We start from the raw sequence: 24,049 nt of genomic DNA on the forward strand, positions 1-24,049 counted from the left end.
TCAAGCCAGTTAAATACTGCTGGAGCGCGGTCGGCCTTCGTCACACTCTATCGGCCGGCTAGCTCGCACCTCAACGCGGGTGTCTCCGCTTTGTCAGGCCCATGTCAGACACCCCAGACACGCTTCTCTTCTTCTTCCTCAGTGGACACGCAGCCTCGCTGGAATACATCGGCTAAGTGTCCCGAGGGACACGAGAAAGGCGAGACAATTGGACTCCTCTCCCCGCCCCGTTCACCGGATCTCGTGTTGTCCCCGCCTCTTGTTTCGTTCATGCGGGGTAAATCCTCTTGCTAGCTCGGCGCTGTGTTGCCTTTTTTTGCCAAATATCCGCAGTCATAGCAAATATGGAGTGTGCGTGGAAGCCAGACGAGCAAGGACTCCAGCAGATTTTACAGCTGCTCAAAGAGTCCCAGTCGCCGGATACGTCCACGCAGAGATCTGTCCAGCAAGTATCCTTTTTTTTTTTTTTTTGCTTTCATGTTGAGGCTGGCTAACGTTAGCCGATGCTAGCCGGGGTGTTTACCGTTATGTATTGTAAACACACAGGTGCCGACCTGTTGTGGTTAAATTTCATTTGTTTTTGAATGTGTATGCTTACACGTGTTTGCATGTTTTGCACTCTATACAGAAATGGGCTTCTTCTTCTTCCTTTTTTTTATATATACATTTGATTTAGCATATTTTCTGCACTAAAGACAGGGGTGTGTTTAATCATTTAGGGGCCCAAGGCAAACACACACACACACACACACACACACACACTCACACACTCACACACAGCTACTATTATGACCACCTTAAAACATCTTCGTGATGAAAAGTATCGTTCATGTGAACACTACAGGTCATATCTACCCCATCCTTCTCAACTGACACTGAAAGCAGCTGATGTCTTCCTGAATCAAGTCTGCATATGTGCAGTAAGATGGCAGAGTAGTCCTTTGCATGAGCACAGAGGAGTGATCACGCAAAATAGATTGTTTAAAAAAATAAATAAAGCTCTGTTTGCCTCATGGGATCTATGCCGCTGATTTAAGGAGCAGAAAGCAATATAAACAGATGTTTATTTTAGTTTGAAATGAATGGAGCAGTATTGTGGCAGAGCGTTTGGCACATCTGCCTCACTGTTCTGAAGTTCGGGGTTCAAATCTTGTGTCCAGTTCCGTAGTTATTAATTTGAACTGTATAATTGGGTTTTATATTTATGGCTTAGGTAGAAGCAGGTCTGGGAGACTGATCAATATTATACAGGTTAGTTGTTGTTTCTACCATTTGGTGGAAGATCATTTGGTTGTTCTGCCTGCCACTGTAAGTTACTGGCATAGATGGATGGACAATTTAGTAAGTCGTTTATGAAGTAATTTTTGGGCCAATGAAGTGAAGTTGGATAATAGTGGTTGGCAATCACGGCTGAAATGGACGCCCTGCCACAATTAGCCCCCATCATTCACTCAAGACAATAAATTATTATTACTATTACCCTTGCAAAAAAATCAAAGTAAGGCCACCGGTCCTAATAGATCTGCACTTCCGTATTTATTGCGAACGTGTAGTTATGACTATAATGACCGTCCAAAATGGCTGCGTGGTGCTAAGTTTTCAAACAGTGTCTGAAGCTGTTATTGGCTCGTCTCGCGCTTGAGGGGATTTAATATCTTTGATATCTTCAGCAAACGTTCCCTGGGACTCCAGGGTGAACTCATATTAGATTGTGTGTGTGTGTGTGGTGTTTTGTGCAGATGAGAGGGGGTGCGTGACGGCCGAATTGATGTTGCAAGTCCGATTAGGAGAGGAAAAGATTCGATGTATAATCAGTTCACTATCATTTAAGGCTTTAAAATTGACAAATGGTTTCAATCTCCGATATCCAATCATAGCAGGGTCATCAAGCAGATTTGGAGTTGAATGAAACTTGCTGTACTTGTTGTTGATCTCACAGCAGTAAATCTAAAATTTTAGGTCAATCGGAGCTGGGGTTTGGGAGCTACAGCACGTAGAATTTTTACATTTTTGGAAAAAAAGGGGCGTGGTCACCTTCATTTGAATCCTTTGATCCATGATATACACTGCGAATACTCAGACAGAGACCTTTTTTTTTTGTTCTGCAATCTGCGTTTTTCCTCAAGCACTTTTTTCCACAGAGACTGGAGCAGCTGAACCAGTTTCCCGACTTTAACAACTATTTGATATTTGTTCTGACCAAGCTCAAATCAGAAGGTAAGGGTGACGCTTTTGTTCCTCGATGCATCGACTCGCTGGACTATGTCATTATAATTTTTTTTTTTTACGTAAGCGCCCTAATGGCTGTGACTCCGCTGACCTGTCGGCCGCTGATGATGAGGCGCTCGGGGAATATGGGTCACTCTAATTTTAAACCCAATTCCTGGCAGCACTCAGCCCGCCACTCCGCTCGTCTGCACTGCAGATGACCTACATGTCCGTGGCATCAAGACATTTTGCCGTTATTCACTTCATTAGTCTCAGATGTGTAACATCGTATTATAATTGTTGTCGCCGTCTCCACTTTAGTAACAATTTTTCTTTTTTTTTTTTTACACAATGGGTTTCATTCTGTTCACCTGCCTGTCCTGTTGACAGCATACTCCATGTTTTATAACACCATGTTATTATTATTATATATTGTTGTTAACTTCCTTTTTTAGCCTCACTCCACCAAATCAACAGAATCTGTAACGGATCACACGGACTTTTATAGACTTGTGAAGTTGGACATTGGACACATTTACCTTGAAAAGTCACAAAATTGTGAGACACATTTGCAGTAAGAATAAAAAAACAACATTTCTCTTACTTCTTTGAGTGTTTAAAGGGAAAGCCACACAATTTTTTGACAGTAATATGTTCTATACATCTCCACTAGTCTAAATATGGTATTTTGGTTAATATTACGATAACATCAATGTTGCTCGGGCAACGACCAATCACAGCTCACCTATTCTCTGAAGCTGCGCTGTGATTGGTTATTACCGGAGACCTGAGCAACGTTGATGTCATCATCAGTCGACAGCAAGTGGCAAAATGGCCGCCCCAAGAGATGGATGAAAACGGCTGGATTTTGCTGCTTAACTCATATTCCACACGTCGTTGTTTAGACGAGTGAGGTAACATATAACATATTTTTCTCAAGAATTTTTTTAGGTTGACTTCCACTTTAAGATTGAACTTCCTCTGTTTGTGTTACAGCGCCGCTCAGTCATTGTGGTGTAATACTGCAACTGCAGTTAAAAATGTCGCACAGCGAGTTAACAGATAACAATTTTTATGTCACAGCTTTTAGAAATGGAGGCTGTCAAACATTGCCAGTGTCGACTATACAGTTCATTCTTTCTCTTTTTTTTTTCTTTCTCCGTTCATTCCCCCCCTCCAAGACGAGCCCACACGCTCTCTGAGCGGCCTAATACTGAAGAACAACGTGAAAGCTCACTACCAGAATTTCCCTCCTGGAGTGTCAGATTTCATCAAGATCGAGTGCCTCCAAAACATCGGAGACCCCTCGCCGCTGATCCGCGCCACCGTGGGTAGGTTGTTTTCTGTGTAGCCCGATCCATTTGTTGTCCATTTGCTGCATCGTCCAATTTTTACGATTTCTGCCCAAACAGGTATTTTGATTACCACAATCGCGTCCAAGGGAAAGCTGCAAAACTGGCCGGAGCTTTTGCCAAAACTGTGCCAGCTGCTGGATTTTGAAGACTACAACACATGTGAGGTGAGATGGCGAGACTTTCAGGCTGAAAGTCTTCAGAAGCATCCCTGAAACAAAACAGGAAGTCTGCCGTTTTGGTTTGAAGCCATTTTAGGGTTATTTGGGCCATTTTCAGAGCTCGTTCAAAGATAAACTTGTCCTTGAGAATGTGTGTCTGATTGTTACCAAATTTCAACCATGTATGCAAAACGACGAGGAGGATGAAGAATGGAGACTCATTCAAGGTTACGTCATTGCTTGCGGTCGGAGATTTGCCGCGTAATTTGATGACTGGCTATAAAGCAGGAACGTTTAATTACTCAGGTCCCAAACGTCTTTTGTGTCAGGAAGGTCCGCCGGCCCTTGAGATTTACAGGTGCCTCCTGCAATATTTCCCATCCTTGCAATGACATAATTTAGGAAGATTTAGGCATGAAATAAACCTGGCGTATGAGCAAATGCTGCTCTTTTCATTGCATGTTTGTCCATCTGGCAAGAAGGTGTGGCGTGTTTGTATTTTATCACTTAGTGTGGAATCGGATGGGATCTGGCTCGGCGACAAAGCGACGTCTGTCTAGATCGTATCCCACCAGCCAGATGAGCGTCTCGCAGCTGGAGTGGCAGACGCAATTACAGATTATTCATTGTGGAATTTCTGTTCAGAACGCCACATGGCCTCATTTTACGGACAATTTTGGCACATTAGTCAACGCTAATGCCGTTCAACCCCCTTTTTCTGTAAACAGTTAACCCTGTAAGACCCTTTATTTATTTCATTCCATTTTGGCAGGGTTGTGAATTCTCTTTTCTGGTGCACTAAATTGAAAAGACATTTTCACTTCACAGGGACTCAGAAGTGTCTGGAAAGCATTGTTGCATACCAAGGATGGATTAGTTGTCAGATAGTATCGTCAAGTAGTAGACGCTTTTAGAACCTTGTCAAATCCAACATGCTGCTACTGTGCATTGCATTCATCACGTCAAAAGACTTGCCATCTTTTATGCCGACAAGAAGCGAAATGTTATCTTCTTCAAAACGACACGTGCCGCCTAGCCGATGAAGCTTATTCCTGCGCGGAGATTGAGGTCACTGCTAAGAATCGCGACGTGTGCGAACGAGGCTTATAATGTGGCAGCAAATGTAGCAGCGCCTTATAAGACTGTGACCGTGATTTTGGAAAGCAGCTTGGACGCGTCAAAGCCTCTTAGTTGTTGATGGTGAAGTTGGTGCTAAAATGTCTGCTTGATCATGTTTCTTTGTGGCTGACTTTCTGTTGTTGTTGAGTTGGTCATGTGATCTGTTGTGTTTTGAGGGTTTTCCCATCCACTCATGACTTCAACACACAGCTAAGAAAAGTGTGAAGCTATCTTTTCAATGCTTGATCATGCCTGTTTAATGTGGAACAGATCCATTTATCTTTATCTAGATTAGTGGTGTCAAAGTCCGGTCCTCGAGGGCCTGAGTCGTGCATGTTTGAGGCCCCCGTCCAGACAAAGGCAAAGTCGGCTTTGTTCCTCAAACAAATCTTGTACACACAGAAGCATTTCAAGACATGCGTGTGTCCAAAAGAAGACGCTGAGGACCTTTAACGGCTGTAATGTATATGCCAAGTCTGGAGTGGCGCTGTAGTGCAGCCACGGGGAGTTAACGCAAAGCGTAGAAGAAGAATCAGCGAAGAAGACGAACACTTTTTTTTTTTTTCTAACTTATTGCAATCTACAGAACGGAAATGGCTTTGCATGTATCAAAACAACATGAAAAAGAGAAACACATGAGAAGTGACAATGGCGGGTGATTAAAGTAAAACACCGTTTGTTGAACGTGGGAATAATGAAGCAAAATATTTTGCTGTAAAAGCATAAGCTTTATGACGCATGTCAACATGCTAATTATCTCGGTTGTGTAGCACTGATGCTAAATCCACAAGCTAGCAAAATGAGTCAAACACAGATAAACAAAAAAACGTTATGGTGAGATATTCATGTACTTATTTTGTTCTGTGGTGATTGCTTCCTTATGTTGGGGCATTTCAGGAGGACACTGTTAATATAGTTACATAAAAAAGTGTCTTCACGCGTATTCTTTCTACAACAGACGCCAAGGTACCTCTTTTTATGGTTGCCTGTTTCGTGAAAGTTATGGACGTATAAAAAAAAAAAGGTTGGGGACCACTGTTCTAAGGAATGTCTTCTTGAGGACTTTTTGAGTGTCTACCCAGGATAGACATGTTTACCAAATGTTGATGAGAGAGACTGATTCCAACTTTTACCCTAAAATGTCCGTGTTCATCCAAAACGACTGGTCTTTTGATTTGTTTTTGTGGGTCTACTCAAGAAGACAAAACTATTTTGAGTCTGGGTGGGAAATCCCTGAAAAAGCCCTCCAATGTCAATTTCACTTGTTTAGCCCTGACCCGGTGGATTTAAAGGGTTAAGCCGTCCCCCGAAGCAGCACTTGTACGCCGGCCATCCGTCATCTCTATAAAAAGAGGCGAGCAGGTGACGGCGGATTACTTTATTTAGATTGGGGGTCCGCTTGTTGGTTACGATGCTCGTGGAGGGTGAAGATTGATCCAGTACATGTCTCCACTTCTGTTTCACAATCCTTATTTATTGATTTTTTTTTTTTAAACAGATTTCCATATTGACCATATTGAAGTGGGGTTGTGAAACCCATTTTAATTGTGTTATCAGTACACTGAATAAAAGGGTTGCATAATTTTCATTGGTTCACTGATGGTTAATGAGTGACATCATGGACGCTTATGATTTAAAAATAAAAAAAAGCGTATGCCGTCACGCCACACCACTGGTTAGGGGGTGCCATTTTTCTTTTCACGGTCGGTGGGCTTTATTCTCAAGCTTGGCATCATTGGAATGCTTCCGCGGCCACACCCACGTCGCTTCCCTTCTCTGATGACACGGAGGAGCTACCAGTTATGTTTAGCACATTTGCTTAACAAATTTGCGGCGAGGCCCAGTCTCGGTATTACTTATTCATCCTTTTCAGCTCCCCCACATTCTGTCTCGTCTGTCCTGATGGCAATGCCGCCATGGCAACAGTTTCCATGGAAACCCATTTGGAAAGGCATCAGACCGCATTGTCGTGCGGTCTGCGCTTGTTGCATTAGCGTGTGTGCGCGTTTAAGTGTGAGTGAGGAAGTGAGCGGTTCACTGTTTTCAAATTCATCTTGTTTTTTTTTCCTGTTCAACTTGTTTAAGTGTTTCCTGAAAAACTCAACCTTTTCATGTTTTTTTGTGTGTGTGCTCTTTCTGAAATTCCCCAAGAAGTTCAGTCTAAATAGGAAAGTAGTACATAATTGGAAGGGTGGAAGAGCTTAAGTTTACTGTGGGATGTTAGTGGAACTTTTGCAGACTTAACTTTATATATCTTTACTTTCTCATGTCATAGTGAATAGTGAGGGATTGCTGCACTTGGCTCGTTATCTCCAAAATGGGGTCTTAAAGCAGGGCTGAACTGGCCATCTGGCATACAGGGCAGTTGCCCGAAAGGAGGCCAATGCAGTGCTTTTTAAGGATTATTTTTCCTACATTTTACCCCAAGAGACTGGCACACAATTTAAAGGGATAAAGAAATAAAAAATAAAGAATTTTATTTTTTGTCTTTTTTTTTTTTTGGGGGGTGTGCCAGTCCAGCCCTGCTTTAATGTGTTTTTCCTTGTCGTTCAGGGAGCCTTCGGCGCCCTACAGAAGATCTGCGAGGACTCCGCAGAGGTCTTGGACAGCGAGATGCTGGATCGTCCGCTCAACATCATGATCCCCAAATTTTTGCAGTTCTTCAAGCACAGCAGCCCAAAGATCAGGTTTATTCACATCGGGCCAATAAAGGCACCTTTATTCTCATGAAAACACACACGAGGGCTACATTCGGTTGCGCGCTTGCCCTCCAGCGCAACATGTGGCCGACACTTTGATGCGCTTTGTACGTTCTCAGGTCTCATGCCATCGCCTGTGTGAATCAGTTCATCATCAGCAGGACTCAGGCCCTCATGCTGCACATCGACGCTTTCATCGAGGCAAGTGTGACCGCCGCGTCGCAGGATCTCGGCTTTGTGTGTAGTCATGTGAGACTGCTGTCTACGATTCAGTCGTTAGAGTGGATGCTAACTATCTGTCAGTTGGTTTTCTGTAGTGCTAATTATGTAGCGTATTTGGATTTAATTTCATCTGGGCGGGCTGGACTGATGTATGTCTTCCCATACACGAGCCAATTTAATTGAATTCTTCAAATGTTTGTATGAGAAGACGCTGTGTTTACTAAGCTAGCGTTAGCACTAGGGATGTTCAATACTGCATTTTATTCAGACCGATACTTGTACAAGTACTTAACTCTTGTGTAGTCATCGATACTGATACCAAGTATGGATACAACTAGTACTTTTGGTACATAAAATTTCCCCCAAAAAAACGACGACATTATTTTAAAGAAAGATCTTTTTCTTGATCAAGTCGGAGTCAAGTCCAAAATAATAAAAAAAAATACCTACTCGTGACCGGCTAGTTGAAAGTCACTAGTACTACCAATAAACGCTCCTCCCTCTTTCTGTAGAACCTTTTTGCGCTGGCCACCGACGAGGAGGCCGAGGTGCGCAAGAACGTGTGCCGAGCGCTTGTCATGCTGCTGGAAGTGCGCCTGGATCGACTGCTGCCGCACATGCACAGCATCATCGAGGTGAGTGACGCTACCTTGCGCGCGTTTCCTTAGACACCGCCGAAGCGTACGTCAACTCTGCTGCCATGTTCGATGTGGCAAAGTGGAGTGATGGGTGAAGATGCCTTATTCCTTTGCTGCTTGGAAATGTAGCAACTGTCAACTTTTCTCTCATACCAGATCTCATGTTGTTAAGTCGAACAATATCTTTGGATTGTAGTTGTCCATAATGCCATCATTTTGTTTGACTTTTTGGCCAAATGAAACCAGCCTTCAAATATCTATGTGCGCTAAATGTGAATGTCCGTGCTCTTTATACAGAAAACCCACATAGCTCATCTACATTTCAAGATTTACTCTTAACTCATTCAAACCCAAAAACATGTACAGCGGTTTTTAATACTTTGTCCTTCATTCCCAAAAACATGTTTATACGTTAAAAAAAAGAAAAAAGAAGACGTTTTTTTTTTATGCAAGAGCATTCAGAAGGCTTTGAAGCAGCTTCTGACATGAAGAGGTGGCTTAAAGCACTGTTTCTCAGCCCCGGTCCTCAAGTACCCCTATCCAGCTTGTTTTTCAATGTCTCCCCAGCCAACGCAGCTGAAGATCGTTATCAGGCTTCCTGCAGAGCTTGCTGAGTAGCTGATTGTGTGAAACACACGTGTTTCTTGTGGGAGACATGGAAAACAGGGGTACCCCAGGGTTGAGCAGAACTGGCTTAAAGCAATGGTAGTTTAAAAAAAAATGGCCAGCAGGTGGCAGCAGAGTATAAGAGATCAGCCAGGGCCGTGTTGCAACAAGCTATTTTTAACAGAGTTTTCACTAGGAATGTGAATATTGACGAAACTTAGCTATATTCTAATGCTAATTGCTGCAAAACGGAAACGGATATAAATATACTTTTTTTCCTGATGAAAGAAGAGACTCTAATCTTTATTTTGGTAGGTTCTTGTTTTTATAGCAGTAGAACACAATATTCTGCGGGCCTTGCAAAATCAGTCAAAATCCAGTAAAACAGCCGGGAGCGAAGGGGTTGCTTCAGTGAAAATGGCTGCGCCTGAATGAGTTAATATTTTAATATTTATCACAGAAACAGTGTAGCTTACATTGGTAGCTTTAAACGTACATTACAGCATTCTCTGAACTACGACTTACCTTTTGTCTGTGGTTGCAGTACATGCTCCAGAGGACGCAGGACCAAGACGAAAACGTGGCGTTGGAGGCCTGCGAGTTCTGGCTGACGTTGGCTGAGCAGCCGGTGTGCCAGGAGGTGCTATGCGGACACCTGTCCAAGTAAGACGCAATTGATTAGAGGGTAGGCCTTGTCGCCCGACCCTGGCCGCTGATTAAGAACCATGACAGTTGACCTCGACTGTAAACATCCGTCATGTGGCGCCGTCACGTTACCCGGTGAGGAATTGGTCGTCCTTGCCCTTTTGTCATGTCCTCTCTTCCTCAGGCTCACGCCGGTGCTCGTCAACGGGATGAAGTACTCTGAGATCGACATCATCATGCTCAAGGTCAGTCGATACGGCTCCGCGTGTGAATGACAAGTGACCTGTGAATCCGGGACATAACATGGACAACTCATGCAATCACCTCGGAAAAATGTTTGCTCTCGCACTAACAACTTTGAAGAGTTATACTGTAGACAAATGTTTGTAAAAATAAATATATAATAGTTGTAGTTCCCACAGAGCAGAGTGACTATATCACTTAAGAGTATTGTGTTTTGCTGTTCCATGAGTTAGAATAGCAGTTGTTTGAAGGTTTGTAATTTCGTAAACATATATGCTAATTACCGTTAGCTCCTTAATGGTATTGAGTGTTTTTTTTAACATTAAGCTTGCAGATTTATATGATTTGGTTCTACATTTTAGTGTTTGAATATATGCTTAATAGGGCTGGGTATCAATTCAAATTTCCTCATTCATTCATTCCAAATTTCAATTTGGCCTTTCAAATTCATCACCAGGGCGACATTGAGGAGGACGAGGCCATCCCAGACAACGAGCAGGACATCCGCCCTCGCTTCCACCGCTCCCGCACGGTCGCCCAGCAGCACGAGGGCGACGGCATCGAAGATCAGGATGAGGACGACGACGACCTTGACGATGACGACGACACAATCTCGGATTGGAACCTGCGTGAGTCCTCGCTGTTTTTTTTTTTTGTTTTTTTTAAGTGGTGGAATGTGGTGAGACTCGAGCTGGTGTTCCCAGGGAAATGTTCGGCGGCGGCGCTGGACATCCTGGCAAACGTGTTCCGGGACGACCTGCTGCTGCACATTCTGCCGCTTCTGAAAGAGCTGCTCTTCCATCCCGAATGGGTCGTCAAGGAGTCGGGCATACTCGTGCTGGGAGCCATAGCTGAAGGTAATCACACCTTTCCCCCTCCAGAATTGATATGGCACATAAGGGGCTGAACATGTCAGACTTAAATCGCCAATTCTGGCTTAATGGTTAAAACTTTAGTTTCCTTCATTTTCTTTTGTTGGTATAGTGACTCCATCTTTCACAGAATCATTCACTAATTGTGCGAAAGATTTGTAAAGTTCCATGCTCGTTGTTTCCAGGCTGCATGCAGGGAATGATTCCGTACCTCCCCGAGCTGATTCCCCACCTGGTCCAGTGTCTGTCGGACACAAAGTCGCTGGTTCGTTCCATCACCTGCTGGACGCTGAGCCGCTACGCCCACTGGGTGGTCAGCCAGCCCCCCGACATCTACCTGAAGCCCCTCATGACCGAGCTCCTCAAGCGCATTCTGGACAGCAACAAGCGCGTGCAGGAGGCCGCTTGCAGGTAAGCGGCGTTTACCTTTAGGAATGACCTCCACCCACTCCAGTAATTAATTCATTGGTTTATTGTAAATAATAATACAAAAATAATTATTTAAATTACTGTTATTTTTGTAATTCATTATGATTAAATTGTTAAAGTAGAATCAATGATATCATTAAAATAAACAATTATACATAAAATACAAAATAATTTTGTGTCAAATAATTGGGCAATTAATAATAATTGCTTAAAAATAAAAAATGCATTCATTTTATTATTGGTGTAAATAATTTTGATAGGAAATGTAAAAAATATTGATAAAATAAGTTTCATTATATTAAAAAAATTATAATTGAAAGATTTAATTAAAAATGTGCATGTTGGCCAGCGCCTTCGCCACCTTGGAGGAGGAGGCGTGCACGGAACTGGTGCCCTACCTGGCATTCATCCTGGACACGCTGGTGTTTGCGTTCAACAAGTACCAGCACAAGAACCTTCTCATCCTTTACGACGCCATCGGAACGCTCGCCGACTCCGTGGGGCACCATCTCAACAAACCGGTAGCAACACGTCTATGTCTTCTGTTTGTGTCCCTGTAATCGAGACATTGAATAGGAAGTAAATGTGAGGTAAATATGGTACAATGGAGGTGTATTGAACGTTAAAGCTGCAATATGGAACTATTTTTCCCCACAAGATCTTTACAGTAGTCTTTTTATTTGACCATTTATGACTGAAATGTCTTCTAATTCGTAGATTAACACCTTCAAGCCTCTGGCCAATTTTTTTAATTTCTCGCGCTGTCTGCAGTTTCATTTTCCGTCAACAGGTGGCAGTAGTGGGACAGTAATTTCTGGACTATAAGGCGCACTAGCTAAATTGGGGAAATACTCAAGTTTGTTACACATATAAGCCGCACCCGGCTGTAAGCCGCAGGTGTTTTAATGTTACTGCACCGGGTTCCTGCTACTTTCTTTTCCATAATGAGGGCGCAAATTGTCTCGCTCTCGTCCTGTCGCTATTACTGTATTTGGGCTCACTTGGTTTGTTTTGCTCTGCCTGACGCTCTTGCGCTTCCTTGCAAACTGACGGATAAGCCGCACCTTTGTATTAGCCGCAGTTGTCGAACGCAAGTGAAAAAAGTAGCGGGTTATAGTCCAGAAATTAGTGTACATGTGATGTAAATACGGTACATTAAATATGATTAAATTTGTGGTGCATTAGACAATAGATGTAAATACGGGAAATGAAGATCACCAAATGTGTAAATATGGGACAGAAAATATTGTTAAATTAAATTTAATGTAATTTACAGAAAAAAACAATAAATATAATGCAACTAAAGCCAATTAGATGTATTAAATATGATTAAAGTGCATCACCTGGTGCGTCTACTGTCTAGGTCATGAAATATGATGTAAACATAATACTGTACATTGTAATTGTCTCAGGAGTACATCCAAATGTTAATGCCTCCTCTGATCGAGAAGTGGAACCAGCTGAAGGATGAAGACAAAGACCTCTTCCCTTTGTTAGAAGTGCGTGACATCAGTTTTTGACGCATCAACGTGCGAGTGCTGTCGGTCCAACCTCGTCTGCCCTCTTTCAGTGTCTGTCGTCTGTAGCTACAGCCCTGCAGAGCGGCTTCCTGCCCTACTGCGAGCCCGTGTACCAGCGGTGCGTCAACCTGGTCCAGAAGACCCTCGCTCAAGCCATGGTCAGTGGGCGAAATGCATTGAGTCGTGTTTTGAAAGTTATCTGTGTGTCAAGAGATCAAATTCAATTTTTGTCACTTTGCCGACTCCTCAATCTGCCTGTCGCCAGCTGTACCAGTCGCAGCCAGAGCAATACGAAGCACCGGACAAAGACTTCATGATCGTGGCTTTGGATCTCCTCAGCGGCCTGGCGGAAGGTTTGGGTGGCACCATTGAGCAATTGGTTGCCCGCAGCAACATCCTCACCCTCATGTACCAGTGCATGCAGGTAAGGTCCTCCACATCAACCTATTGTAACACCAAATCAACAACCTAAATGATAAAAAAAAAAAAGTATATATAAAAATATATATATATATTTGAATGCTTAGGACAAAATGCCTGAAGTACGTCAGAGTTCCTTCGCTCTGCTGGGAGATCTGACCAAGGCGTGTTTCCAGCATGTCAAACCGTGCATTGGTATGTTTTTCTCTGCCGGAGAAGCCTGAGGAGAAACGTGCAAGTCTGATCATCTTTTTCCTCTTTTCATTCAGCTGACTTTATGCCCATACTGGGTACTAATTTAAACCCCGAGTTTATATCCGTGTGCAACAATGCAACGTGGGCAATAGGAGAGATAGCCATACAAATGGGTGAGTACAAAATAATAATAACAACTATTTCCTTTTTGTCACCGTCCAACACACCATGAATGTTTTATTTTGTACTACCTGACCCTTTCTTTGCCATTTTTATTGTATAAAAAAAAGGTGACAGATGACCTGAACAGATCAGTTGACAAAAAAAAAAAGAAAAAATCAATAGGGGAAATAAAATAATTGAAATAATGGGCTTTACTCTTATAACTGAGATGTGGCTGTGTGCGGAATTCACTGCTCATTCGTGATTAAATCCTTAGATTGGAATCAGCACATACCTGCCAGAATTTAAAGTGCTTCTGATGAACCATAAATATAGTTCAGATATTCTAGTACGCTTCTCCTGACATGTTTTGCGATGCGACGTAAATAACAATGGCGGCATACGTCCAAATAAAGTTTCTACAAAATGTGGTAAACTGGAAATTATCTCATAGTTATGTTAGTAAGCACCAAATAAATCATATAGAGCAAACTTGTCATGACAATCATTTTATTAAATGGTTTAACATCATTAGTATATTGAATCGTCCGTCTAATCAATCGGTTGGTTATTGCCATGGTTCAATTCCTTCCGTCTTGTCTAAGGTCCCATATCCCCATGAACAGGAGGGTGTGCACACTTTTGCAACCACATCATTTCAGTGTTATAATTCTAATTCCCATCTCAAAATATACATATATGTATATTTTTTTTTAGAATAATTTCAACTGAGTTTTACAAGTAGGTCAGTGGGGGAAAAAATAATAAGGGCGTATACACCTTTTATATCCACTGTGCCTGTGTGTCTTATTTGGAAGAGCGTTATGTATGTTAGCATAGTTTTCCTAGACAGCATACAGCGGGATTGTCGACATCATCATGTCTTATTTTGTTGTACTTTTTGTCCAGGGCCTGAAATGCAACCGTATGTTGCCGTGGTGCTGCACCAGCTGGTAGAGATCATTAACAGGCCCAATACGCCAAAGACACTTCTGGAAAACACAGGTACCACGCTGTGGCGGTACTGAGCCGGGGGACGCCACATACGCAAACACTCACACTAAAACGCACGCACACACACACATGTAGCGCGGCGGCCACTCACCAGGCTGTGAGCCATACTGGTTCCTCTGGCTTCCTGTTAAGTATGCAAACAATTTAGGCGATAAAAATCCGAGCAGTGATTCCCAATCTTGATTGAGCACATGAACAAGGGATCAGTGTATACTAAAATAATGATGATTTTTGTCTTAATTTATTTGCGGATGTATGCAGTGTAGGTTTATTTGAACACAGTCATTACTCTGTTGTATAAAATGGCAACAGGTTACCAGAGCCGTACATAGAGTTTGGCCAACAAAGGGTAACAAGATGGAGTCCATATGTCATGCGACCAGCAGTTGTGATTGGTCAACTGCTGGTCACATGACATTTGGACGCCATCTTGTTACCCTGCTGAAACGTAGAGTTGGCCAAACTCTCTCTATATTCGGCTCTGCAGGTTACTAGTACAGTCTTGCCATCTAGTGTTCTGATTGTCACTGTCATTAGCATAAATAGATGAACAAAGTGGCAATAGCTGTAGAAAAAAAAAATATTTCTAGACTATGCAGTTGAGCGAAATGAGATCATTTCCAGTGCTTGGTTATCACTGCTTTTAGAATCAAAAACAAACATGCGCAAAATGACGCTAAAGTCAAGCGCGCGTAGTTAAACGTTACCAGGAAACACGCACTAGTACAAACAGTCCACCTGCTGGAAACGCACACGCAGCACATTCGAGACAGTCCAAAGTTACACTTTGCTCTTGAGATGTTTTAAAGATGCAAGAGCAAAGTGTCCATAAAAGAGGAATTGTGTACATGTGTTCCTGTTTGTTTGCCGTCACTTTATTTGTTGCTTTTATTCAGTGTTCACTAAATGTCAGTGCATATTGATGTTGAATGTTGTTTGGTGCAGGATTTGGGCGCCGCTTTGCCACTCAATAGTGGACTACTAGGATAATAGTGATGGTGAATGATTAGTGGACACAGAGTACAACATTCCAAGCAGCCATTTGGACTGCGGTTGAACTTTCTATTACACCGAAACCTCCAAAGTTGAACACGGTCAATTCCGGAACTCTCTCTCAATGATTTATTTTTCAGTTAACAATTACTTGTACTGCTAGTATGGCCAAAGTTGTCCTATTACTGTGCATACATTGTCATACAGTCGTGGAAAAATGGGACAAGTGAGACTCATTGGCATTCTACTAGTGCGCTTAAACTCATTCACTCCCAGCCATTTTCACAGAAGCAATCCCCTTCACTTCCTGCTGTTTTACTAGATTTTGACTGATTTTGCAAGGCCCGCAGAATATTGTGTTGTATTGCTATAAAAACATTTTGCGTTTTATTTATTTTTAATACGATACTATTTTATATTGTCAGAAAATACTATAGTTATCTCTTGCAATACATTCTCAATTCAACTGGATCAAATAGTGGAGCAATTTTTGTCCTTAAGTTCCATTAATATGATTGCATCTTCATCAATTCAATTACAATTTAATTATTATTATTATGATTATATATTATAAATTCTGTTTGGTCCAAAAAGAACTTACATAATTATAGTGTTTGTATTTATTTTTAATTGGTCTTAATATTTTTAAATGCTTAAACATTTTTTTTAGTACCAAAAAACTAAATAATCGTTTGAATAATCGTGATTTCAATTATTGCCAAAAATAATGGTGATTATTATTTTTCCCCATAATCGAGCAGCCCGACACTAAGTGTATGTAAAGGTATATTTTCGCATATTTCGTTTGAATTCAACTTTGGAGGCTCCACTGTACTTTAATTTTTATTTTTTTTTATCCAGACAATCCTGCACCAAACTTGATGAAAGAGAAAAAAAAAATCAGAGCTTTACCATCTGCTTTTTGCACGTGTCATTGGACTTGTTCACAAAATATGCCTGTTTGTTTTAATGAGAATGTTTCATAGTTCTGTGTCTTCTTAAACTTAGGTCCTCGCTCCTCCTCCTTCCTCTCCTCCTCCTCCTCTTCCTCTCCTCCTCCTCTTCCTCCTCCTCCTTTCTCCTCATCCCAACCTGCTGTGCCTGGATAGTCTCCTCCCTATCCGCCATGTAGTCGGAGTCATGTTGTCATTTCTGTTTCGAAAAGAGCAGCAACAACAGCAGCGACAAAACAGACAAACAAAACACACGCACACTTCTGTTTGTTGTGTACAATTGACATTGTTGAGTTTAAGGGAGAAATGTGCTTGTGAGGCATGAGTCGCGACATTTAAAGGGGACATATTATGGAATACTGACTTTTTAAGAGCTTAATACCAATACTTGAGGGCTATGAATTGCCTGCCTACTCACCAAGTATAATATGCCTCCTTTAACAAATTCCACAGGGGGGAAAAAAAAAATCTCTACGACTGTCTTTGTCCAACTTGTCAATGTGTTCTCCCTTAAACGTGTTTTGTATGTATGTCCTATTTTTTGCCTTCTACCCTCCTCGACTGCAGGGGGCAGTAGTGTGTTAACAGTCGACACCAAGTGAAATCTTGTGTTTTTTCTGATCATGCACAGATTCTGTTGATTTTTATGTCTCTGAGTTGTGTGTTTTTTCTTTATTTTTTTCTCCTCCCCACTCCCCCCTCCCCCTCCTCCTCATTGCTCATGTCTTGGTTGGCGTTTGGTGGTGTGTAACCGTGATTGCGTTACCGTAGCAATAACAATTGGTCGTCTTGGTTACGTTTGTCCTCAAGAGGTGGCACCCATGCTACAGCAGTTTATAAGACCCTGGTGTGTATTATTCAATCTTTTTTTTAAATTTCATTCATCTTTTCTCTGTTGCTCTTCTTTCTCCTTGCTGTCGCTCTCCTCTTAAAAAAAAAAAAAAATGTTTTTGATTTATTTTTTTTTTTGTTCTTGAGTTTTGTAATCATTGCCAACCATGTGACTAACCTGTCCTCTTTTAGGTCCTACTTGTGATGTTTGTTTTCTGCCTCAGTGGCAACTCCACGTTATTGTGTCACGTTTTTTTAATTTTTTGTCGTTGTCCATTGTAAGCTGCTAGCGAGCTAAAAGATGCGAGGCGGTCACATGACATCTGGTGGCCAATCGGAGAAGGGACGGACGGGGCCTTGTTGCCGCCTTCGCCGTCCCTCTCTGCATCCCAGCTGCCATGTCATCGTCTCACCTCAAAGCAACCCCGGCATTTCCATCTTGCTCCTATTCAAATTCAATAACAAGCTGCAGGGTATGCTAGGATGTTCGAGTTCTTCTCAAATAGGGGTACGTGACCCTCTTTTTTGGGGGGCCGTACAAGAATAAAGCGTAATTGCACATCCACCACAGTAGGTGGCAGTGGCGCCGTCATTGTCAGAGTGTGCAAGTATTAGCTCCACTGTAGATTTTATAGACAAATGAGACTTACTATTTGTCGCTAAATATTTTCTTAACAAAAAATTATTGAGAAGCACTGAGTTAGGGAGATGCAGGGTTATTTATATTATATGTCGGAAAATGACATCCATTTCTTTGAATTGGCTATAGAATTTGAGATACAGTATCAATATTGTAGACAATTAATTGGTCGATAATTTGCTTTGACAGTTTACAAAATGTACTTTGTCCATTACTAAAACTAGTAAAATAGTTTACTTGTAATATTGTCTATTCTTTTCAGAGTTTGATTTTTACGATGCATGATTGCATATGCCGTAACTTGCATATTATTAGCAAATTCAGCCATAATAGTCCTAAAACATTTTTTGTTTCTATTTATAGAACAGCACTAGTTCAAACTGGAATTCTTGTAGGTTGAAATGTGGTCAGGCATGCAGACACATGGATGGCTTCTTTTCCATACTTTGTAAGGAAAACGCACTGTAAATGGGTTTCAGGGTTAGTGCGTCTCATCTTGGCTAAAATGGGCGTCCTTAGTCTCGTGTGCAGCTTCAATTTATTTTTGGCCTCTTTTTGGGGTACCGATAGATAACAATTGGTCTCCTCGCGAAGATTCTTAACTCATTGTTACGCTAAGATAAGAGCGAACGTTGAAATGAAAACGTAGCCCAGTGAGTCAACGTTTTTATTTGCAATCCGATGCGGGGCCTCCGTGCTAAAAGCTGCGCTCCCCGTCGGCAGGTGCACGTCCCTGCGGAATATAAGAGACAACGAGGAGAAAGACTCGGCTTTCCGAGGAATTTGCACCATGATAAGCGTCAACCCGGGAGGTGTCGTACAGGTGAGATTGAAAGAAAAAAAAAATCAACTGTGAGAATGTCAACCAGTTGCCTCACGCCGTTTTCCTTTCAAAAGGATTTTATCTTCTTCTGCGACGCGGTGGCATCCTGGGTCAACCCGAAGGAAGATTTGCAAGACATGTTCTACAAGGTAACAATTTTGAACTCATAACAGCAAAAAATTACTATTGTAGTCTTGTAATCTCATACTGTTGTACCAATTTATTTTCGGGATATTATGATTGAAAAAAAACTAAACTTTTTGTTCAACTTTTCCTCATATTACATCTAACTCATTTGCTCCCCAAAACGTATAAATACGTTCTATTCTAAATGTCACCATGTTCCCAAAAACGTATTTATAAGTTTTTTTATATGCTATAGCATACACAAGGCTTTGATGCAGCCTCTGAACTGAAGAGAACGCTTGAAGCAATGGTAGTTATTACGAAAACAGCCAGCAGGTGGCAGCAAAGTATAAGAGATCGACCAGGGCCATGTTGAAAAAAAACCTCTTTTTGACAGTGTTTTCACCAGGAATGTGAATATTGATGAAACTTAGCTATATTCTAATGCTAATTGCATGGGAACAGAGAAACAGATACAAATATACTTTTTTCCCGATGAAAGAAGAGGTTCTAATCTTTATTTTATTTCCACAACTTGTTATACAAATTTTGAATTTGATATTTTATTCTCATCATTTTAAAAACTCATCTCAGTGTAATTTTATGAAAATAAAGCTGTCATTTTCAAGTATATGTTCTTTTAAAATTACAATTCCAAATTATAGGAAAATAAAGTTGTACTACGGGAATAAATTAATCATTTTTACAAAAATAAGGCTGGAAATTTATAATAGTCATTTTGTCAAGGCTGAATTTTGTGTTGTGTTAGGCGGCGTACCTAATTTTGTGCCTTAGCGTCCCAATTGATTTTGGTGTGGTTTGATTTCAGATCCTTCACGGCTTTAAGAACCAGGTGGGCGAGGAGAACTGGAGGCAATTTTCCGACCAGTTCCCCATGCCGCTAAAAGAGCGCCTCGCCTCATTTTACGGGGTCTAAAAGACGCGAGGGGGGGTCAGTTTGCCGGCTCAACAACATTCGTATAAAATAACAGTATATATGATTGGTATTATGCTTCTAAACATGGACTTTTTCTATTCCCACGCAGGTCTTTTGATTTCAGGAGACAACATGGGGAAGCTCTTTTACCCAGGGAACACCACACCCTTTATCAAGGGGGAGGATCTGTCTGACGTAGGAAGGGGGAGCGGGTATCGGGCCGCTTTCCTCCCACACTTGGCGGGACGGGGTGGGAGGGTTTTGGTACCCCCGGTGGGCCTGCGTGGGGGCGGGGGGGGAGGGGGGAGACGAGGACAAAATAACCTAAGTCGCCATTCATAATCGCGTCGTCATCGGTAATCATTTCGTGGCTATTTAATGACGCGGAACTCGAACCCCAGTGTTCTGGAAGAGCAGTCCGCACGTGAAATTGGTTTTCTTCAACGGTAGAAAAATATGAAATGACCCCAAATGAAGTTGAATTACGATGGGAATAAAGGCAAAATTATATGAAGAAAAAAAGTCGGATTTTTACGGGAATAGCTGTAATTTTACAAAAACTTTACAAGTCCTTATCTTACGGGAATAAACTTATAATTTTATGATTAAAGTTTTTATTTTACTGGGAAAAAATTCTTAATTTTTTTTTTTTTTACAAAAATTAAATCTTGATTATACTAAAATTGCAATTAAGACATAATTTTTTTGTTTCAATTTTACAAACATAGTTGTAATTTAACATGAATTGTCATTTTCACAAGAATAAGGTTGTAATTGTTTGACAGAGGCATAATACTGTTATGATGAATAGCTGTAAAATTGTCATTTAAGGTGAATAGTTCTAAAAATTTGCGAGCAATTTCACAAGAATTTGACAAAAATAAAGCTGTAATTGTAAATGTTGTACTTTTATGAAAATGAAGCGGTAATTTTAAGAGTAAAGCCATGATTTTAAGTAAAAAAAAATAAAGCCATAATTTTACAAAACAAAAACAAGTTGGAATTTCAGTAAAATAAAACCGTAATTTTACAATATGACATGGTTTTATGGGGGGGTTGTCATTTTATATGAATATTTATAAACAATTACAGTAATTGTAAGAATAATAGAAAGTTGTGATGTATTTTTGTAAAATTAATTTAGCATTAACACATTAAAATGACAATTGTTTTTAGCCCTGCAATGTCGTTTGAAAAGGTGTACCTTTTTTATGTGTAAAATTATTGCTTTTTTGTCGTACTATTCCGACTTTACTTTCCAGAATAGCGTGGTAAATATGGGGAATCATGGAAAAAACAAAAATAGAAATGATGATGATGTAACCGTGACCTTTTCCCGAAGCTTCTTTCTTCATATTGTCTGATCTTAGCTGTCGTGTCCTGTGCATGACGTTGAGGATGATTGGGTTTTTTTGTGTGTGTTGTTTTTTATTCCCGGGATGGTGGGAGGGGGTTTGTTTTGCTCTCGTCTCGTGCATGTCGGTGGCCCCTCGGATTTAGCGGGGAATTAACGGTGTCTAGGAAAATGTCTTACAACACTGGGACTTCGTACAATGTCATTTTGCTGGAGTATTCCTTGTCCTTTGTTTGGAAATACTGTGAAAGTCATTTTGTTTTAAACAGCCTGAATGTATTCCATGATGATTCGAAAGAAATCAACAATTGTTGTTTTTTATTTGCCCCCTTTCTCCCTCTGCTGGCCAGAGTAAAAATTGAAGTATTTTAATCCATTGGCGTTTATGTGAAGTAGTGCTGCTATTTTTTTTTATTTTAACACAAGAAAAATAAATCATTAGATCATCGGCATTTTGTGACCAAAAAATTTATTAATACAGCAGAACCTCTAAAGTCCAACATGGGATGATGGTAACAATTTTTCTCATTTTCAAAAAAAAAAAAAAATTCCAGTGAATTTTGCTCGAGTTTTTTCATTTTTCTTTTTTTTTTTAGGGTACGACCATTCAGTGTGAACCGAAATGTGACTGAATGTTTTTAATAACATATACAAACTTGTAAATAAGTAGTGAATTAGGATTTTTAAAATAGAAGATATTTTATAAAAGTAAAGGATCATAAAATTAGTAAAATTTTTAACATGATTAAATTTCATACACTAGTGTGACAAGTTAACTTTAAAAAAGAAGAAAAAAAATCAACTTTTGTGGGGTTTTTTTTTGTTTGTTTTTCATATTAAGGTATGACAATTTTGTGTTGAGGTGACGGAATTTTTTCAGTAAAATGTTGTGCGACCATGAAAATACTAAGTAATAATACAATAATGAGTTGTTTGTCTATTTGTGCCTTGTGATTTGGCTAGCGACCAGTCTGGGGTGTCCCCCACTTCTTTGGCTGAAAATCAGCATAACCCAAGACTCTAAAAATAGGGCCCAACCAAGAGGGATTTCATTTTTAAGGCTGATCCCAATATTTGGTGGAACATAATTCCAACCACCAATTAATCAGTCGTGAATGGCCATTTATCAATGAGCCCTGCAGTTAAGTGGCGACCCATCCAGGGTGGACACCGCTTCTTTTGCCAAAAGTCAACTTTAAAATAGTTTGTAAAGGGTCGTTTGTGCATGTGTGCCTTTTGAATGACCAGGATGGTGCCCATTGCTCCAGCTCGCCCGTGCTTTACAACACAGGCAGATATATATATATATATATATATATATATATATATATATATATATATATATATATATATATAAAAAAAAACTTATCCGAATAGTCGCACGTCAGGCGTGTTGGACTTTAGAGGTTCGTAGCAGCGCGCCATGGAATACTGTAAGGCCAATCCTCGCGTGTACGTCACTTTTGTCTGTCACATTCCGAGTGTTGTGCTCGCTGCTTGATTGTGTGTGTGCGCGTTGGTCATGATGGTTTCACCACTTGAATGAATGTGTGTTTTCTACATGTGATCCTCAGGTCATCGTTTTTTGGTGTTTGCTGGTTTTTGTTTTTTGGGAGCCCCGCCCCACTTTCTTGTGCACACAACTGACATTACGAATTTGGGCTTATTTTATGTCAAAAGTCATTTTTAAACATTCTCATTGTTCACCCTATCGTAAAAAGATGTTAAAATGGTTCACACTGTCGTCATGAAGCGACCATTTGGTCAAATACATTCAATTGGAACGTTACAAAACATGTACAAATATGAGGAAAATAAAGGCAGAATTTTTCAGGACTCGTTGGCAAATTGAGACAAATTTTGTCATTTTATTTTGGCTAACAGACGTCATAGCTCGCAATATGCTTCTGGCGGTATGTCAGACTCTGTTGAAACTGTGTTGAAAAATGTGACATGCTGTACGTGTATTTTCACAGACTCTTTTTAAAAGAAAAATGCGTCATCGTTAACGTCTATAAATGGGTTGCAACTTTGCAACAGCAGAAAGATGCGGTCCCCTGGTGACAACAGTTGAGAACCACTTCTGTGCAGTATATCATTGCAATATATTTAATTAATGATGACTTTATAAAATATTATGAGATAAATGAATCACTTGAGAAAAATAACTAAATTATTGTTTTTTTTTTTAAAGTAATATAAACACTGCCCACCCCATTTTGACTATCTGCCTTGTTTTTAAAATAAGCTGCTGAAATCAATCAATGAATACATTTGAATTTGCCACTTTTTTTAGGGGGAAAAAACTAAGTTAATACGAGTATTACGTGCGCCATACTTCACTCACCTAATTGACATGATCTGCCTTTTTTTTTTTATGAGCTGCTGAAATAAAATAGGAATAATAATTTTGGGGCCACCAAATATTTTGAATCATGCAAAGAATATATATATATATATATTGCACTGTTTTTGTAATATTTGTAAGACGACATAGTGGTGGGTGTGTGAATGGTTACCATTGCTTGAATCTGTACATTGTTCCAATAAATCAATTACATGATGACATGCCATTTTTGTATGTTTTTTTTGTCTTCATAATAGTTTCACATGCTATTCTTTACATATCAGTCGAACTTGTAATAAAAGTGTTTCCCCAACCTTTATTGAGCCGAGGCACATAGTTGACATTAGAAACATCCCACGACACATCAGCAAAGGAAAAAATGTCACAAAAGATTTTAATGTAATCCTTTTACAAAAAGAAATCTGTTTTATGATAATATTGTCATAAGCTAATGAAAATATTGCTGGAATTTTAATGACGAAGCCATTATTTTTCTAGATTGAATAATTTTACAAAAATAATGCCATATTTTAACAGGAA

The 24,049-nt window shown here is 40.4% G+C and overlaps 1 protein-coding gene across 2 annotated transcripts; it reads left to right on the forward strand.

Annotated features, from left to right (window-relative positions):
• The first annotated feature begins 18 nt into the window (after positions 1–18).
• tnpo1 (transportin 1) lies at positions 19–23,735 on the forward strand. 2 transcript variants are annotated; one of them, XM_077585517.1, is made up of 24 exons: positions 19–449; positions 2,142–2,217; positions 3,390–3,539; positions 3,621–3,727; positions 7,394–7,527; positions 7,659–7,740; positions 8,274–8,396; positions 9,550–9,668; positions 9,835–9,895; positions 10,351–10,522; positions 10,598–10,750; positions 10,951–11,176; positions 11,544–11,715; positions 12,607–12,693; positions 12,765–12,872; positions 12,980–13,138; positions 13,242–13,329; positions 13,404–13,502; positions 14,401–14,496; positions 17,223–17,298; positions 18,646–18,745; positions 18,820–18,894; positions 19,701–19,823; positions 19,918–23,735. In XM_077585517.1, exons 1-23 carry the CDS (start codon positions 345–347, stop codon positions 19,806–19,808), a joined length of 2,676 nt encoding a protein of 891 aa, XP_077441643.1. In that variant the 5' UTR covers positions 19–344; the 3' UTR covers positions 19,809–19,823; positions 19,918–23,735. The 2 variants fall into 2 exon arrangements, 1 of the variants encoding a protein (XP_077441643.1); XR_013296628.1 differs by lacking the exons at positions 17,223–17,298; positions 19,701–19,823; positions 19,918–23,735.
• The last annotated feature ends 314 nt before the right edge of the window (positions 23,736–24,049 follow it).

Source organism: Vanacampus margaritifer, chromosome 14 (assembly GCF_051991255.1).
Source record: "Vanacampus margaritifer isolate UIUO_Vmar chromosome 14, RoL_Vmar_1.0, whole genome shotgun sequence".
Classification (NCBI taxonomy): domain Eukaryota; kingdom Metazoa; phylum Chordata; class Actinopteri; order Syngnathiformes; family Syngnathidae; genus Vanacampus; species Vanacampus margaritifer.